A 20,039-nucleotide genomic window follows, 5' to 3' on the forward strand; every position below is an offset into this window, starting at 1 on the left:
TAGAATTTGCAAGTATGTTCTATATGCTGATTATATGTTAGACAATCTAAAAGGGACTTGAGATAAACCATGGGATATGCCTTTATTATATGGGAACTATCTGAAACTGTTGAGTCATGGCAAAATAGATTGTTGAGATTTGTAGGTGGCCCTGAAGCTTTAACACTAAGGAGACTTCAACATATTCTTAAAGACTCAACAGTTAACCACTGTGACAAAGAGGTAATACAGTATGTCTCTCCCTAGGTGTTATTGCAAGTCTTGAGTGTAATTGCTGTGGCTTCTTCAGTCATCCCATGGATTCTGATCCCTGTGCTGCCCCTCCTTATAGTCTTCCTCTTTTTACGGCGCTACTTCCTGCAGACTTCACGTGATATCAAGCGACTTGAAGCCATTAGTGAGTATCTTAATTGTTTATGGGTGTTTCCATCCATATGTCAAAATATGAAATGAATTCTTAGAAAGTAAATGTGTCTTCTCCTATAGCTCGAAGCCCTGTATTTTCTCACTTATCATCCTCACTGCAAGGCCTTAGTACAATTCGTGCCTTCAAGGCTGAGGAAAGATTCCAGCAGACCTTCGATTCTCATCAAGACCTGCACTCAGGTACGGCAATATCTGAATTATCAAAGTGACTTCTTATATAGCATGGGTGTCCAGTCTTAATGCAAAAAAGTGCTGCCATGGCTGCAGATTTTTGTTACAGTTAATTTTTGATTGAATGCTAGGATAAAATGATTAAACATATGGTATCAGATGTGTTTCTGTATGGTTGTAAGAAAAACCTGCAGCCCCAGCCAATTGTGGGTAACACTAAACACCCTGTCATATAACTTGCAGTCAAACAAGCATATTAATTCTCATCATTTGTCCACAGAGGCCTGTTTCTTATTTTTGACCACCTCCCGCTGGTTTGCTGTACGTCTGGATGGAATGTGTTCCATATTTGTCAGCATTACTGCCTTTGGATGCCTTCTGCTGAGAAACAGTGAGACTGAACTGTAGTTGTCCACTACAGTAAAAATACCACTTTAAAGCCTTTTGAATATCTTAACATGTTACCATATGTAACTGTTAGCTACTTGAACACCTTGAACTTGTCTTCTGCTAACAGTGTTATCATTTTAGTGGAGAAAGTAGATGCCAAAGAGTTTTGATGGATTTTAATTTTATGGATATTAATGTGTAAGCTTTGATGATGATGACAGTTCTGCTGTATTTTTCAGGCTTGGAGGCAGGTGCTGTTGGATTAGCCTTGTCCTATGCTGTAACGTTGATGGGCATGTTCCAGTGGGGTGTCAGACAGAGTGCTGAAGTTGAGAATCTGGTAAGACCTTCTTTTTATCCACATTGGTATTGATTTTAAGGAAACGATTTTGTACTTATTTGGTTGATGCATCACCTACAGCAAGTGATGTTTTGATGTAGATGACCTCGGTAGAAAGAGTGATGGAATACACAGAGCTGGAGAATGAAGCAGCCTGGGAAACACAGAAGCCTCCTCCTGGGTGGCCAAGCAAGGGGTTGATTACTTTTGATCAGGTTAACTTCTCCTACTGTTCCAATGGGCCTCTAGTGTTAAAAAATCTAACAGCATTGTTCAGACCCAAGGAGAAGGTAAGCCAAATCATGCATGCCATTTATGCATCTATCAACATATGCATCCATCATTTTCCTTTACTGTAAATCTATTAGCATTAAACTTAACTTTATATGCTTGAACTGTGTCCTTGATGTTCAACCGAATGTCTTTATCTGTTATATTGGTAAGGTTGGCATCGTTGGTAGAACTGGAGCAGGAAAGAGTACTCTTATCTCAGCACTGTTCCGCCTGGCAGAGCCACAAGGAAAAATCTATGTGGACGGTGTGTTAATTTCTGATATTGGCCTGCATGACCTTCGCCAGAAGATATCTATTATCCCACAAGATCCAGTGTTATTCACTGGCACCATGAGAAAGAACCTAGACCCCTTCCAGGAGCACTCGGACAAAGATTTATGGAATGCATTAGAAGAGGTATATATTCTGTACACATAGGTCCATAAACATTGACAAAGTTATTTCTATTTCCGTGACTACCACAGTACTGTATATTGGAATCGAAATAAAATAAAAATAAGCTTTAAGTGAAGGCTTTCAGATTTAATCTGAGGCTAGTTACATCCATATCAAGTGACTTTTTACTAGACCGGCCTTTTGAAAAAACTAAACGTAATTTGTCAAACATCACTTGTCACAGTTCCACTGGAAGCCAAAACAAGTATATGCCATAAGATGAGGTGGTATGTTTCAATTCATGATTGGTTCCCTTTCTCTTGTCTGTTGAATTTGACATAGATATCCTTTAATTAAAGCTGAAAGTCTGCAGTTTGAGCACTTATTCACTATTATATTAGAAAAGGCTAAAATAATAAAAACTTTTACAATGTTCAAATATTAAAGGACCTGACTGTACATTGTACATATACAATTACTAGTTATCATTACATGCCATATTTTTGAAACTGGTGGTTTTTGTGTAGGCGTATAGCCGATAAAGATGTATTATACTATACTATTCTATACTATAATATAATAAACGTAAAATGTAAACGTACTTAGATATATTTCATTAAAAACAGTGTACACTTTTGTCCATGCTCATACCCCCAGCTTTTACTTATATATTCACATGTATACACTTTTAGGTCCAGCTGAAATCTGTGGTGGAGGAGTTGCCTGGTAAGCTAGAGACAGTTCTGGCTGAATCTGGTACTAACTTCAGCGTTGGTCAGCGGCAACTTGTGTGTCTTGCCAGGGCCATTCTGAGGAAGAACCGAATCCTCATTATTGACGAAGCCACAGCTAATGTAGACCCCAGGTGAGTTCAACAAAAATAGACTATGGCTGGATTTTATGATGATATACTATTGTTATGATAAATTATGAAATTATGAAATTTTGCCCCAAACACAATAGATGATACAGGACCTGTTTCTAACTCATTAATATAGTACTATTTCAGAACAGCTAAAAACTTTGTTTAGCTGCTGATTGTGGACTATTTGTAAAGATCTCACACTCTCCTTTCTTTTTTCTTTATATTTAGGGTTGCAATGTTTTCTTTTTGTGTACAATTAATATAACAGCAGCTAAATTAATATTCATGGAATCCAGTTGCTTCCTACATTTTGTTATAATACTGCCTCTTAGATCGTATAGCATACTGTAGTAATCCAGTTGGGATTCAGGCTTTGGATTATTTTCCAGCTATGCTAGAATAGGTATAGGCCGTACGGCTATCACGCTTTTGAATTTTGTTTTTGGTTATCCTGCTGAACGCTGAAACTTAAGCAAATATCCTCCTTATTTTGTCCCATCTATTGTCCTGTCACATTTGACAAGAAATTCAGGGTACACTTGCAAAGCCCATGATTTGAATATGGAAGATTCATCATCAACCACTGTAAAATGTTTGCATGTGCATAGGTTGCATATTGCTCTTAAATCCTCACATTAGGACCACTATTTTAATTAGTATTATGATTGAAACGGCAAAAAACTGATTTATGGCCATTTTAAGCTGAAAATATTTGGCAATTAAAGTGTGTATCATTTATTATAAACATTGCTCTCTCAGTTGTGACTTTGCCAAGTTGTAATGTTTAATCAGGTACCTGGCCTCTTGAAGTGAACTCATGCCCTTCTGGCAATCAGTATGAATTACACAGCATTCACTCACATCTTGTTGAAAAGCTATTCTTTGTGTGTGTGCCTGTGCGTTTTACAGAACAGATGACCTCATTCAGAAGACCATCCGGGAGAAGTTTCAGGATTGCACTGTCCTAACCATCGCCCACAGACTCAACACAATCATAGATAGTGACCGAATACTTGTGAGTGGCACAGAGCAGTTTCACTCCCTGTGGTTTTGTTTTCTTCCTCAAAAGGATTTAGTTGGTGCTCTTAACTAACAGAAAACACAGTCTTAGCTGAGGTGTCACCGAAACAGCAAGGGACTGTTTTAGGTTCAGGGGAAGGGCTGTAGCACGGCTATTTGCAAACAGTATGTAAGGAGCAATGTTTGTTGCAGGTTTACCAGGTTAATACATACTTTTACAAAGAATGTATATAGATGCTTAATACAGATGAAAGGCACAGAGATGCAATGTGTGGAAACTTAACTCCACTGATGTTCAGCATTATCTTCGATCTTACTATTATAGTTCTTTTTGTGGCTGTACAAAGCCTGCTGCCAGAGGAATTGAGGAGATTTTATAATGTGATGGTGTCATTTTGTGCTGTGCGCACCTCGCATTGTCCAAGAGCTTGTGAAACAAATAGGGGCTTGTGTAAATGAGGTGACACACAACAAAGTGTTTCCATGTGAATTGTAAGTTGTTGTAATAAATACTTCAGAGCATGATGTATGATTTCTGCACATTGGATTTTACTGCTATTATATAATTTTGTAATTTCAGGATAGTATAAACAGCATGGAAATCTGTTTGTATTGGCTTTTATCACTTTGAAACCAGCAGTGTGGTCTGAATGGCTGTCTCTGCCTAATTAATTACACAAAGAAATACGACTAGTGAACAAGTGACCTTTTAAGCCACATTTGCTGTATGATAAATTTAGTAATGTGATTCAATTTAGCCAAGATGTTTTATTGTATGATGCATTATTGTTCATCATCATATAGCAATGAGGTATAAAGCAAGGTTTGTGTTTAATTAATAAACAGGACCTTCCTGACCTTCCTGAGTAGCAGAAACTATGCCTATGAATTTCTAGCTTACTGAAGAAGGGTTTTTGGTTGTGGATTTAGAACATGGTCAAGTCTAATATGTAGTATGAACATCTATATACAATGCTGAAAAAAATTATTTGTTCCCTTCTTGAGTTCTTTTTTTCAATTTTTGCATGTGTGTTACACTTGAGTGTTGATTTTGTTTTCTTCCTCCGTGTGAGGATACAAAACTATTTATTGTGACGTACAAAAATAATAAAAATCTGGTGGGGGTAAATCACTGCAGGTTTTAACTGCTGTACATGGCTTACCCAATTCATGTAGGCTTGAATTTTGTTTGAACACTGCATTATCTCTGTTGTCTCACCTAGGAACACACAGCAACAGTTAATCACACTGACTCGTACTACTTTCAGTCTCTGCCATGTGTTCAATTCACTTACACACACGAACCGTAAAAAGACATGCACGCGAGCGCACACACAAAAAAAAACATGTGACTATGACTAGCTTCACATTTCATACTTCACATAATTACTGTTTGCCTCACACTAACGCCTGGTCTTACTGATGTTATTACAGCTTACTGGCTTACTCATTGCTGCCATTACTGCTGATCAAGGTCTCAAAAAGCTGACAGTGAATGCAAATATTAATCTCCCTCTATGATGATTAGGTCACACTGTAAGTATTGTTTAGAGGCTCTTCCTTAAATCCCCTGAAACAGAAAGTCTCTTGCTTGCAGGTTCTTGATGGTGGACGTATACATGAATATGATGAGCCCCATGTGCTCCTTCAGAACAAGGATGGAATCTTTTACAAGATGGTGCAACAGACAGGAAAGGCAGAGGCAGGGTCTTTAATTCAGCTGGCAAAACAGGTACAAAATATACATTTCACTACATTTCACACTTTTTTATTCATTCACCTACTTGTGTTCTGACATATATTTGTTTCTTTACATATTCAGTCATGCCTAAAATGCACACACACAAATCCACCTGAACACATGTATAGGACAATCAAACGCTGGCTTTAAACATACAGTGGTTCTGTGCACACACGTGAACATAGCCATGGAGTTTTCTGCATAAACGTGTCCTCTTTTCTCCCATCCTGTTCTCTATCTGTGTATATCACTGTACCTGTGACAGAAAAGCACAAACCTGTTTGAAAGAGCTCTGGCCATTGTCCCCTTACTCTGTATCAGTTATCCCTCTCCTTTGGCAGGTTGATGGGGAGGTATTGTAGGAGCCTTTTACTCCACCCCAACACCCCCGCTCGACACCCCCAGTCTTTCTTTGGATCAGGTTCCCCTCTGCCTCCCACACTGCTGAGTTAATTCACAAAGCTAGCCCTCTGGAGATTACTGCTGTGCTTTTCAAACACACATCATCTGATACTGCACCACTCTTCCTTTGTTTCTTATGAATGCAAGCACAATTGGGAGTACATCTGATACTGTAGCCAACTGCTTTTGGTCACTCTTTGTGTTGTCTGCACTTTTTCTTTTCAGTACACTTCGTTTTTATCTAATCCGTGCTCAAACCATGTAAGGCTTTGAGTCGTGGAAAATAATGAAATTAAAGAAGGGGGAATTTTTGTTCACTTGTCTATTGTGCACATGCTCATGTTTAGAAGTACTTTGCTGGTTAGAAAGGAAAAATGAGGTAATTTTCATATCCTTTAAAGTCTACAGAAAGGGACTTGAGCATATGCTTAGCTGCTTACTCACTTGTGCTATCTCCACTATCTGCAGGCATATATGAACTGCCGACAGCCAAAGTTGGCCAATGGCCTGACCTCCAGTAAAGAAGTTAACCTGGTCATCTTTGAGACTGCTCTGTAAGTTTGGAGGCTTCCTGCAACTAGTCCACAACACCCTTCAACTGAAGACTCAAGTTATGCACAGACATCAGAAATCATTAATGTATATGTATTTATGAATGTATTTACACCCTTTTTTTTGTTGCAACATCAGATTTAATTATATTGGAATGCCTTTTTTTCTGCTCAGATTAAAGTGATTCAGTACAAAAATACATTTGGACTAGAATTTTTTCTTCAAGAGATCACACTAAATATATTAAACAGGGTACACCTGTGTTCATTTGAAATCTATTTGTGTTCAATTATATGCTTGAACAATGAATATAAATGACTTTGGGAGGTCTCAATGCTAAAATGCCAGATCCGGTCAATCCTGCTGAAGGCCAAGAAACCGCCCTTGAAGCTTTGAGATCCTTATGTTCTTCTTGAATATCACATTCAAAAACCATGGGGATCCATTCCCTTTTTGCTGCTAGACCAGCCTTGACTCCATAGGGAAGAGTGGAATATTTCTTATCTACACCACGCACACTGCATATATGAATATTTTTTCCTTTTGCAAGGCTGAATGGAGTAAAGAACTCCCAGTGTTTGGGAATTCAATGTAGTCAGCTGTCTTGTGCAATTTGTCTAGCACATATGCTGAAATCCTGCTTAGGAACTATATAACTTATCATTCATTCTACAGTGGATTTAGTTAATGAAAAGCCTAAAGTTTAAAGAATATTTAATTATCTAGGTAGTAATGCTGACCCAAAAATGAGATTATTGTTATTATTATATTAAGATTATTTCCAGTTTGTTCAGTGATTGGCATCTATACTTTATGTTTATATATTTTTTAAATGTTCTTTTCTGTGTATTAAACTTGGAAATCTGTGCACTGTGAGCAGGAGCATTGTTGGACCAAACAGGTGTCAAATCTCATCTCTTTTCCCTCTCCATTTGCTTCTATAACATCCTTAGTGCGTAAACGATACCTTGCTCCTTTCTCTTCTTCGATGGGTAAACAAAAGTGTGAGATGTTTGCAGGGGAGGGTCCCATTGTGTCTAGTTCAAAGATGTGAATTCTCGTAAAGGAATGTGTGGCTCGACACTTTTACAAAGGGGCTTTTAATGCAAAAGGTTGGGGGCAAATATGAAATGGATAAGCAAATCTATTATTATTGAAGATATCTGGTATGCCACCCTCAAGCAGTAATCTTATACCAAATTAGGCTACACAGCATGTGTAGTAATGGTAACCTATGCTATGCACCCAAGGGATCTGATAGGCAAAATCCTAGGCAAGTCCTATTAAAGCTACTTACAGTGAGCCTTATTTATCAAGCTGGATATGAAATAGTTCAAGTGTTTACACAAGAAACTTCGTATTCATGAAATTCGGAAAAATGTGTGTGTCCTAATCGAGCTCCTGAGTGTGAGTAAATTTATGCATTAAAAGTCTAAGGTAATTTGCAAATGTACTAACATGACTACATTAACAAAAACACATTATAAAATGATTTTGTTAACCTAGAATTTACTAGGTTAACATTATATTGTATATATTTACATTATAATTGTATAATGTTGGCATTAAAGTATATCCTAAACAAAGCAAGCAAGCTAACAGGCCCCTAAACTAAGACACAAAACTAAGCTTTCCATTATGACAAAAGCAAGAAAGTCAAATAATACTGTGTCTTTTCATACCTATAAACATGTCCCAGTAATGGAAAATTAAAACAATGAAAATATTATTATTATTATTATTATTATTATTATTAGTGTTGTTAATTGTTCTATTGCCATAGAATTGAGTAATAAAAATAACAGACTTCTGCTTTAAATTTCACTTCAAAATAATGTCCACTTTTGTTTTTAGTCTTTATCATTCATTTTGTGCTCTTGCAATTCTGTGGAGTTTTGTGGGTGATGATAATGCTTTGGACTTAAGATCAATCAACATAAGCATGTCATGAGTCTAGAGAAAATCAGCGTTTCCAAAACTAAATCCAGCTAAGTTGTTTGGCTAGGATTACTCAAACTTCAGACAATTGTCAGTAAGGATTCAGTAAGATTACTCTAATGACAGTAAAACCTATTGTAATGAGTTAAATACAAAAGGTGAGCTCTTACCTAGTAGGAAATTGTTGGCTTATATTTAAAATGCAATCCTTTTCCCCAAATAGACGTGATTTACCCAAGTCCAAATTTTATTCAACTGAAGAATAAAAAGGACAACTTGGCCTTTAAGCATAACACTGGGTTAAGTCTACATACTTACATGAAACAGGAGCGTGATGCATGAACCACACACATCCTGGAAGTTGAAAACAATGCTGAGTTTTGTTTCAGGGTAAGAATCTTAAATAGGGGTTAAATGGTATTTGATATTTAATATTACTCTAACACCCTTGATTAAAAACCACAGATGATTTGTCACCAAATATAATCACGTTATAATCACGTGCACAAAACTGGACACACCTACACATCAACCAATCAGCAGAATGCACAACACTACAGATATACTAAACATGAAATATGTTTGTGGTGGACTGTTTAAAATATACCCATATATAATATATATATAAGAATATTACAATTCTCCCATGTTTATGATAGATAAAATTCCTAAAGATTATTTTAGTTATTAAAGTGTCTGTGCCTATGGTAAAATTCCTGAAATTAAAAGTTTTTTTTTTTTAATTTTAAATAAAAATCTGAAAGTTGTTTTTTCAATTTGAAACAAATTGGGAACAAAATTCATATTTAAATAAACGGTTTCTATTCCAGCAACCGTTAACAAAACTATACAACGCTATACAATTCGTCTTTCATTTCCTTTCTTACGTTTTTAATTTCTATTTCCTTAGGATGCTGAGCCCTTTCTTTAAACCATGCTGCCTTGCTGATAGATGAGGGCCCCAGTGCTCTCTGCCCTTCTGATTCATTGAAAAACTGTGGCTTGGGAGTAGAACAGCTCTTAGCAGCTTTTCTCCCAAAGCAGTTCCAGAAAGCCCCCAATGAATGTGAATAGGTCAAAAGACCAAAGACAAATTGAGTGGACAAAAAGCACTGGTCATTGTCTTGCCATTCATTCTTATTGTCCTCATTCACAAGCAGCACAAATTTCAGGGCATTAGCCACACAGTGTGACCATCTTTCTCTCTCATTGGAGTTGTCCTCATCCTTCTTTTCACAATCATTAGATTCATTACACGGCACAAAAACATCCAACAAAACAGCTTATTATATCAAATGGATTCTTGGTTAATGAGAAGGACACTGAGATAGACACTGGAGTGGAAGGAAGCTCATTATGGTTGGCACAATGAGTAAAGCAAGCAGCGACATATTACAATATACCTATTATATTTACTTATATAATATATAATGCATATAAAATTGCTTCTGGTCTTTCAAATTGCAAAAAAAGCCTTGACTTTTTTTATTCAAATGTTTTATTAAATATTAACTAAGTATAAACCAATCTCAGTTACTTCATGTTTACTTGTGTACACTCCTTTTCTTCTGAATGCACAGAATACCATAAGCTGTGGCACCATGGTTACATCATTGTGAAAAGTTAAAGGGAATGCACAGCTGTCCAAAGAGAAGGGGCCCTCTTCAATGATGTGCAGTGAAAGCCTTTTTTTTAAATACAATGCTCCTTCCCTTTCCTCAAAATAACTTTCTTTAAACACTAAATGAGCTTATCCTTGAGAGAGAATTCAGATCACTCATGCAACCCCAGCTTTAAGATCAGCAAAAAGTAAAAAGGGTGAGGGAGGAGCAAAGTGGAGTCATCTGACTCTTTAATTACCTTTTATTGTATCATTCTGGTGTTATCCAGACCCCCATGATTCTCTCAAAATACTGTATGACCAAACGCTGCAAAAAAAAAGAACAATTACAGATCGTCTGCCATTTTGAAAATGTTCCTTTACTGAAATATATAAAGTGATGATAGGAAAACATTAACCAAAAATAATAAAATGTTGACCTGACAGATCTGCTGCCTCAAATATTTGTTAATTAAAATATAATAATAATAATAATAATAATAATAATAATAATAATAAGCTCTAAAAACCCAGTACAATTTGAGTTTCACTCACCCACTTTCAGTAACTGTTTTTAAACCTGATTAGATGCTTATCCCAGAAACACTTGGAAATAAGCAGGAATTCATCCTCTATGCATGTCAGTCCATCACATACTCATACTCATCTCATACTCACACAGCTAGGTGCAATTGATCTTATCCACATATATAATCTATCATTTATAATAGGTTAAAATAAAAAAAAAGAAATAAAGCAGAGTATAAATGAACAGTTATCTTCATCACCATGAGTGTAAAATCCTAGGGTTGTGAAATCACACAATACAAATTTATAACGTATTATTTTTATAAGATGTGTAATCTTTTTTCAATTTCAAATTAAAATAAAATGTGAAAATTTGAGAAATTAACATTTTTCATTTTATAGCCAATATAACATGATTTCACTGGTCCCTCTTAATTAAACATTTTATATTATGTATTGTTTGTGTAAACATGTTTTGTTTCAGATAAACTGACTAGGTCTAAAATAACTATCTATCTCTCTCTCTCTCTCTCTCTCTCTCTATATATATATATATATATATATATATATATATATATATTATATATATATATATATATATATATATATATATATATATATATATATATATATATATATATATGCACTGCTTAAATGGTAAAGACACAGAAAATAGGTTCTCCACTATTATTATCTTACAAGCCTAACTACTAATATCCTTTTTAAATATCTTTTTGGAATAACAAAGTACTTTCATTTGTGATGATAGCAGATAATGCAATCTAATGTCACCCAAAATCACCTATTGGTTTTGTGTTGTGCACAAAGCAAATCTAGGGCCTTCCTGGTCTCGTGGCCCGAGGTAAGAAAAGGGGCGCGTTTCTGTCTCCACTGTGACGTCATAGTCGGGTGCGTCTCAGTAGGAGGTTCTATCGCTCACTTTACTTAACGGATCATCTCTTATAGCCAAGTGCATTAATCACAGAGCACCTGTCGGAAAGCAAGTCAACATTAAGTGCCGGTTTACCTGCTGTTATGTGCCCTGAAAGCTGGTTCCATTCGTGGAGTGCTGAATAAATGGATCTGGAAAAGGTAACAGAGATGCTCACAGGACACTAAACTCTATAGTAGTTTACACTAGAAAAGTTTTTATGTGCTCTGATGTGTATTTATTGTTTATACACCAGGAATACAAAGTTGTGTCACGCGCATTTGAGGTGGTGTTTGGAACTTAAGAAGGAGGCAACCTGCCTAAATCAGCTGGGAAATGTCGAAACAAACGGACCATGTAAAGCGTCCTATGAATGCGTTTATGGTCTGGTCCAGAGCCCAGAGACGGAAGATGGCACTCGATAACCCTAAGATGCACAATTCTGAGATCAGCAAACGGCTCGGAGGAGAGTGGAAACTTCTGTCAGACTCAGAGAAAAGACCCTTTATCGACGAGGCCAAGCGTCTCCGCGCGGTTCACATGAAGGAGCATCCGGACTACAAATACAGACCGCGGCGCAAACCAAAGAGCTCCGTGAAGAAGGACCGCTATCAGTGTAATGTGGCTTATAACCTTGGAGAGCAGGACGCACTCAAAGGGGTATTAACAAATCCTGAAAAGACTGCTGCTGCTGTAGCCGCCGCCAGAATGCTCCTCAGTCACGCTGTACCACCGACCCCTTACTCTTACCTGGACATACACTCCAAAATGGCAGAATTGTCGGCGAACTCATATCCACACACCTCTCTGGACTATTCCGGACGCGTTGTTGCCTTTCCTACAATGGGGCTTGTTGGTGCCACGCACACTCACCCGTCTCCGGGCAACCCTGCCTACATGATGCCCTGTAACTGCCCAGTGTGGGCGACCTCTGCGCCTCAGCCTCCTCCTTTAGCTTATGTGGTTTTGCCTGGAATGCGCAAAACTCTGCACGAACCTTACTCAGCATTTACCGCAGCCTTATGATAGACACATCATATATCTATACCACTTTATTGTAGTGAGCTGTAAGGACTCTTTATAATGGGGAAAAAAGCTTTTGTGCATCTCACACTGTACCTGAACCTATATGTTTACCAACAACAACAATAATAATAATAACGAAATAAAATACTGTCCATTGTTCTAAATCTATGTGCTGAAGAATCTTTACCAAGACACCAAACTGAGTTAGTTATTAGTATTTAATATTTAGTTCAACTTTTTGGAAACACTTTTTTTTTTCCCCCGTCAGATAATTTCTTACTTCAGTTTATTCTCACACACCTAAAGTAATTAAAGGGATAAAAAGAGACGAAATGCACTTGGCATGTTATATCCAGTATTTGATTTCAATAAATGGGTCTTTCAGAAGGCAGCAACTGCATACATAATAAACATTAAAGCAATATGAAGTCATTTAGAAGTAAGCAGGATAAATTTGGGCAGAGAGGTTTGGATAATAAACATTATTATTAAGAAAGCGTGATTATCACCTCTGTAGTAAATCAGATAGGGGCCTTTGTTTGCAACCTTATTTCATAACTGTGTTGTACATATAGGTTTTAATAAATAGTCTTATAGTAATTTTTTTTAACAGTCTATGCACATCGTGGTCAAGCACCAAACTTAACTTGGAAATGTAACATAGGGATCTGGTTCAGCTTTTGGTATTAATAAAGATAAATATGACATGGCCGAGTTATTAAAATAAATTATTTAATACAGTGTAATTTTATTTCTAAACCTAAAAACACAAGTTACCAATCCTGATGCTTGAGTCCTGATCGCAACACCAAGTTATCAGCTAATTAACATTAGATTAGGCTACAGGGTGGACTGTGAAACCAGGTTGCATAAAAAATCTCTACTTGTTTCCATCACATAATCTAAACTGGTTTCCATGAGAATCACATTCTGTCTTTTTTAAAGTGATTTTCATTTCAGGCACTTGTAAAAATGACCCTCAAACCATGTACAATAATAATGTATTTCAGACCACAAACCTTTTTAGTTAAAAAACGTATGTGACTGTATTAGTTGTGTGCAACTGCATATGTACCCATTGCCATGTACAGTCAAGAATCTTTATTCATGACTCTTTTTGTAATAAACAGACCAGATTTATTGTAATGATTCACATGAAAGATCTTTCATAGTGGGATTCCATTAAACTTGTGAACTTTCTATACTTCGTACAGTACTTGTCAGTTACAGTGAATCCAGAGCCTAGACAGAAGTACAGGGAACACTGTAGAACCAGGGTTGGGAACCTGGGCATTAAGAACAATCTCTAATCACATAATGGATATTGATTTACTTCTTTTCATAAGACTCATATTTCATTACAATTTACTGTTAGTATTAAATATCACACACGTTTCTTAGATGAAAATGAGAATTTTTTTCAGAATAAAATATAAACATGATAAACTATTAGGAATAACACATTCTATTAAACTACCATTACACAAAATGAAAATACAAAACAAGCTACATTAGCAAGCAATTTATTATTTTACCTGAAATCCCCCAACCCTTCACCTTAAATATGTTCTCACTACAAATCCTGTAGACATGCCTTAGTACACAACAAATGATTCTTTTATTCCAATCGCTGTAGCATGATTGATATAAATTATGTTAGTAAGAGAAATATACCCATGTGGAATGATATTTTTAATGGATAGGTGGATAAATTGAACACACAGTTGGATTGCACAGATGAATTTGAACATGGTTTGGATTTACCAGTTTATTAGCATCATTTGAGATTGTTCATAGCCTAAAAAAAATGCAATATGATGTACCACAATTGTCTGTTATTCTCTTTCTATACCTGGGTTCTTGGATACATAACTGCGTTTTTAACTTTAATCCTTTGAGCAGTTTGAAATGTTGTCCTAGTTTAATTACATTTTTGTTCCTAAGGACATGCTAGTGCTTGCACTCAACTGCAGTTAAAAAGCCAGGTTCATGGAGTGTTTGACATTTATCAAGGACATGCTGTAATTGATGCTAAAAGGCTACATAGTGCTCCCCAGTGGAGAAACCCAGGTATAATAAGACATCATAAATGCAACATCCTTGTATATCAACATTGATATATCCAGACAATGACATATCATATATTTCATAATAACCACAGGTTTTTGCTTATAAAGAGTGTACCCAGATAAACATATCAATATATAGTCTCAGTCTCTGTTTTTATTAATCAACAAAGCAAACACATTAGACTTTTTCACTGGCAAAGTGATTGTCATTTCAGGCACTTGTGAAAGTGAACATCAAACCACATACAATATTAAATGTACTTACTAATTCAGACATCAAACACTGGCATCTTTATTCAAGTTTAGTTATAAAAGCATGCATGTAACAGTTCTGTGTGAAAATGCATATTTATCCCATTGCTCCATTTATTTATTGTAAATCATTGGGATTCTGTATTATTATGATTCCATAACCAGCAACATTCATTCATCTTCAGTAACTGCCTTGTCAGGGTCACGGTGTATCCAGAGCCTAGGATGAAATACACTCTGGATCAAACACCTGTCCATCGCAGAGTGCTGTGAACATACTCAGTCACACCTATGGGCCACTGTGCCACATTGAACCAGTCCCATGTTCCAGCTTTTTAAAACTAGATTATCTAGATGCCAGAGACAGGTAACAAATTAAAGGAAAAAACAATATCATTGGTCTTAGCAAATCCGCTTCATTGCTCCTTGAATGTGCAACTGTAGTGAATGGATGAATGCCATTCTTCCAAACCTTAGCTGGTGTTCTTAAAACAGCCTAAATGCCTGCAGCCTAACATGTCACTCCAAAATCTCATAAAGGTCTTAAACTGGTGGAAGTTTGGTGACTATGAAGTCCATAGCAAATGAATTATATTTTCATCCTCATCAAACCACTCAGTGTGTCTTTGTATCCTTTGTATCCATACATCAGCAACATGATTATCTACAATGTAATTTTTTTAGTTTATGGGGATTCTTAAACTGATGAAATATTGCTAATCTGCAACAAAATCTCAGCCCTGCATGTCTAACTTAATACATCATACAAGTTCTTATTTTTCAGATGGCTTAGCTGTTGTATATTATCCCTGCCTGCAACAATGCATATGATATAATGCATGTGCAAGGTAACGTATACATGATGATACACGTGATTTTTCTCCATACACACCTTTTGCTCCATCTACCAGCAAAGCGTTTCTTCTGGAGCGGCCCTGCGCTCTTTACGGACTGGTATGAATAGTGTAGTATGAGAACTGCACGTCAGTATCGTCCCCGCTGGCCCCTGGACATGGTTAGGGGAAGTGTCACAGAGGAAAGTGATGACACTTCCCAGTAAAGACTACGAGAGAGGAATAGCCTATACAAGACCACCACTGAGATGGACTGGCACAGAATCACACCAATAGTTATGACCTAAAACACAACCACCAAAAAAAAAATACAGAAGCTCAGTTTGATCTTTTACACAAACTAATTAAATTTATTGAAATCATAATGTCAGAAGTAGCTTTCTTACCTTTTCTTTTTGATGCTCACTGAACAGGATGGAAAGGAGAACAAGGACTGGGTGACACAGAAACCACAGGAAACAGCCCTAAGATACATTTTTTTTATTAATTATGAAAATGAGAGAATAAGGACTATCACAATTCAAATTCAAATCATATAACTGTTGATGAATTATTGCAAATTTCAAGTTTAAATACTTTATATATTCGAATTACACACAAAAATTTGATCTGACAGAAATGGGATCTGTTTGTTTTTCTTTCTTTATAACAATACCAGAATTGTAACTGTGCACTAGTAAATACTCTGCAGCCACCAAGATCACGATTTACTCCATAGAATTCACAAGAAAGCATTCAAATGTGAAGTGTAAATGCAGAGAGTGTCTATGATGTACAGAACCATTTCTATTGTAAGATATATTACAAATATGAAAGAAAGAGAGGGGAAGGGAGATTAAGGAGTGGATGTCTGTACATCAAAAATGTGTCCGTCTTGGCTTTATTTTGCGCTGAACCTAATCCCATGTAATAATATTACATATGACATGAATCACACCTTCTACACTGACCAATGCCTATTCCGAGGTTACCCAAAAAATTCAAAAGTCTATTCTATTTCTAGACTCTCAACTTAATTTTATTTCAAAGTAAATAATAATTAATGTTGTCATGCCCCAGTAAAATATATATTCAGGACCTGCTACTGGTGTAAATGATTTAATCGTTTTCTAAATGTTATAGTTCCAGTATACTGAATGTATTTGGACACCTGACCATATGTGGTTCGTCTCCAAACTTTTGCACCAATGATGGAAACACACAATTGACTAGAGAATTTTTTTTGTTCTGCAGCATTATAATTTCCTTTCACTGGAACTAACAGGCCCAAACCTGCCCCAGCATAACTTTGCCCCTATGCACAAATCAAAGTCCATAAAAACATGGTTTGCCAAGGTTTTAGTGGAAGAACTCAGATGGCCTACACAGATCCTGAATCTCAACCCCAGTCTACATTTTTGCAACGATTTAGAATTCAGGCTGCATGCCAGGCTTTTTCACCAACATCAGTGCCCAAACTCAGAAAGCCAAATTGGCAAATTCCCACATTCACAAGAATAAATGGGAAAGCCATTCCAGAAAAGTGGTGGTTATTATAATGCCAAATAGTGAACTAAATCTGGAATGGGATGTTCATCAATCACATATGGGTGGGACTGGTCAGATGTCCACAAACTGATTGTTGATTTGGACAAAGTTTGCACTTTATTACAATTTTCAGAGACCCTATAAACACAGTAACTTAATGCTTTCTCAATCATGTCTGATGTTTTCACCCAGACATCTGTAAACCTTCTCCAGTGTAAAGTCATTTTGAAATAAACAGAAATGTATGAGTTACCTTGGCAAAGCTGAGATAGAAGTCCCTTTTGAGTGTGCTTCGCTCTGCAGAGATAATCTGGTACAATACTGATGCAAGTACCAGTGTGAGAGAAACACGCAGCACCATCAGCAGTAACCCAGGTACACTGTGATAACCATGATAACTGTGGTGCTCGGTGTCCTCAAACTGCTCCCAGATGAGCAACGCTCCCTACAAAGATATAATAAAAATGTAAAAAATATCTGAGCCGAGTTTGTAGTGTAGACAGAAACAGACAAAACAGCATTAATACATTCATATAGAATCACTGAGCTTTACTTTCAGCAAATTACTCCACTGTATGTGATTATTATATAATGAGACTAAATAGAGGTTGAAAAAAACAATAGTCACCCAATATGTGCAACTTTAACTACCAGACCGTTTGAATATACCAAAGCTTGATCATTTGAAAAAAACTTTTAATTATTTGAATTAATATTTAAAAAAAAACTTAAAATAATGTTAAAGTAAACATTTTAAATCCTTATGTGTGAAGCTGCTTTAAGTTTATAGTTGTTTAGTCCTAAGTGTCAGTTATTAGTTAAAATATATATTATATTATATTATATTATAATAAAGTGATAACAATAACCAGAGATTCCAATAGTTCTTGAGTTCTTCTATTCTTATAAGTAGTCAGAAAAAAATCACAACAAAACATTAATTACATTTTCATAAACTTAAAATACCAGCCTGTTTTAACTTCTCCATGAAATCACTCATATAATACCTATTCTCCAAACAATCTCTTGCTAAAACGTTATTTTTCCCATCAGGTGTCAAGGAAGATTGACTGTCATAATGAGTGCAGTGTTTATTACTTCATATTCGAATCAATGTTCTTTGAATAGTACACAATCATCCTTGATATCTAATTTATTATTAGCAACATTAGCATTTATAGAAGATCATCTGGATGATGTCTGACCTGTGTTACAACTCCTCCAACAGCAAGAGCAGTGGACGTAGGAGAGGAGTCCCACTGCAGTGGTTTAATCTGGGATTTCCTGCCTCGGCTCAGTGTCCAGCCCATACACAGACTCAGTAGCATGTATAGCATCTGCACTTGAGCCACCATGTCACAGACTACACACAAACAGAGAAACAGTACTGACAAAGTTTACATAGTTTTCTCCTTGTCCGGATTTTTGAAATACAGTGAGAGTTAATGATGTGTAAAAATCTAAAATAGTGGACAACTTACACTCTGCTAGGTTGCCCATTAGAGGTGTTCCCACTCCGTCTCTAGCATACCTGCAGAAAAAACATGACACCATTACTGACACATACAGCATGAGAAATGACAGGAAATGTTCTGATAAACAGAGAATGCACAGCAAATCTCAGTAGTCAGTCTCACTTGGCCATGTGGATGTAGTTCAAGAGCACAGAAAGACCTTGCAGAAACAGAGCTGTGGACAAGACCTTCAGCACTGTGTGCATGGGACCACCCTTATACAAAGCCTGCCACAGGGGCTGCATGTAGATACAGGAAGCTACGAAATAGGCCAAGATCAGCAAGAAGAAGAAGCTGTGCAAACCTAAGGATAAAAAAAGACCAGCAGTGTCACACATTAATAACAGCCTGAGTAAATCTGAGTCTTGAACAGTAAACTCTTATGTGTCAGCTGTTTAATGATACCTTTTTATGTACAGTATCTAGTCATAAGAACTCATGAACAGCAACCTTTTAATTACAAACTGCATATTCTTTATAACTAAACAAAGAGTACAAATAATGTGCACCAAATGGACCTTTTATTTTCATTCATTCTTTTTTTATTGTAGTTACAGTAATTTTCAGGTCAAATCAGACTTTCACATAGGCTTCAAAAGAGCACCTGGCAGCTTGCCCAAGTGCCTCCATCAGCAGAACAGTGCATTAAACCTGCTTTATTCTCAAAGCCCAAGATAATTAAATACCCCAAATTCATGGTGCAAAGTTGCCAATAGGGATGTAGAGAGAGAGATGATCAATGCCATTTCCTTCTCACACAGTAGACATTATTTTTTACTAAAAAAAAGTTCAACAAATAACTACTTTTGCATCATTTCTCTGATGGCTTAAAAGATATTGCGTTTGGAATATTTGTGAAAACTCCAAATAATTTACCACAATTTAACTCATGCATCGCCATTCCTACCTACATATCCAAAAAAAATAAATAGAGCACAAATTTCTTCATATATTTAGCCTCTTAATTTTGCTGTCAAAGTGCAGAAGTGTGTGTATTTTTAAAATGTTTGTGAAAGGAAAGATTCATGAATTGGCAACAGTGTCTTGGCACCCAAAGTTCATGGAAGTGCTATAAGAACTACTGTAGCACAAATAGCTGAAAAGGTTAATTATGGCTATAATAGCAAGGTGCGAAAACATACACTGCATTACAGCTTACTCTACTGTATATGGTGCTGAGTTGTGCAATCAATCAGTCAATCAATTTTTTCAAACTAGATCAAT

The 20,039-nt window shown here is 36.3% G+C and overlaps 3 protein-coding genes across 5 annotated transcripts in view; 2 read left to right on the top strand and 1 right to left on the bottom strand.

Moving 5' to 3' along the window:
- The window catches only part of abcc4 (ATP-binding cassette, sub-family C (CFTR/MRP), member 4), a 37,232-nt gene extending 30,459 nt beyond the window's left edge, over positions 1-6,773 (top strand). For all 3 annotated transcript variants that reach the window (XM_060868531.1, XM_060868533.1, XM_060868534.1), the window contains 10 exons: positions 247-397; positions 487-606; positions 878-988; positions 1,227-1,327; positions 1,429-1,617; positions 1,772-2,017; positions 2,689-2,861; positions 3,771-3,876; positions 5,479-5,613; positions 6,493-6,773. In XM_060868531.1, coding sequence (XP_060724514.1) covers positions 247-397; positions 487-606; positions 878-988; positions 1,227-1,327; positions 1,429-1,617; positions 1,772-2,017; positions 2,689-2,861; positions 3,771-3,876; positions 5,479-5,613; positions 6,493-6,582 — 1,422 coding nt within the window. In that variant the 3' untranslated portion in view covers positions 6,583-6,773. The remainder of the gene's footprint in view (positions 1-246; positions 398-486; positions 607-877; positions 989-1,226; positions 1,328-1,428; positions 1,618-1,771; positions 2,018-2,688; positions 2,862-3,770; positions 3,877-5,478; positions 5,614-6,492) is intronic.
- A 4,851-nt stretch (positions 6,774-11,624) lies between these two features.
- On the top strand, positions 11,625-12,656 carry LOC132844008 (transcription factor Sox-21-A-like). The gene is made up of 2 exons (XM_060867160.1): positions 11,625-11,734; positions 11,830-12,656. Exon 2 carries the CDS (start codon positions 11,910-11,912, stop codon positions 12,597-12,599), a length of 690 nt encoding a protein of 229 aa, XP_060723143.1. The 5' UTR covers positions 11,625-11,734; positions 11,830-11,909; the 3' UTR covers positions 12,600-12,656.
- Positions 12,657-14,802: 2,146 nt separating this feature from the next.
- Positions 14,803-20,039, bottom strand: part of gpr180 (G protein-coupled receptor 180) — an 8,069-nt gene continuing 2,832 nt past the window's right edge. The window contains exons 4-9 of the mRNA XM_060867161.1: positions 18,939-19,119; positions 18,783-18,832; positions 18,507-18,664; positions 17,555-17,746; positions 16,161-16,238; positions 14,803-16,057 (exon numbers count right to left, since the gene is read on the bottom strand). Of these exons, the coding sequence (XP_060723144.1) occupies positions 15,905-16,057; positions 16,161-16,238; positions 17,555-17,746; positions 18,507-18,664; positions 18,783-18,832; positions 18,939-19,119 (812 nt within the window). The 3' untranslated portion in view covers positions 14,803-15,904. The remainder of the gene's footprint in view (positions 16,058-16,160; positions 16,239-17,554; positions 17,747-18,506; positions 18,665-18,782; positions 18,833-18,938; positions 19,120-20,039) is intronic.

The sequence above is a fragment of the Tachysurus vachellii genome, chromosome 4, assembly GCF_030014155.1.
Source record: "Tachysurus vachellii isolate PV-2020 chromosome 4, HZAU_Pvac_v1, whole genome shotgun sequence".
NCBI classification, from domain to species: domain Eukaryota; kingdom Metazoa; phylum Chordata; class Actinopteri; order Siluriformes; family Bagridae; genus Tachysurus; species Tachysurus vachellii.

What these genes read in the sequence shown, in the direction of transcription:
- LOC132844008 (XM_060867160.1), top strand. Translation starts at nt 11,910, where the DNA reads ATGTCGAAACAAACGGACCATGTAAAGCGTCCTATGAATGCGTTTATG.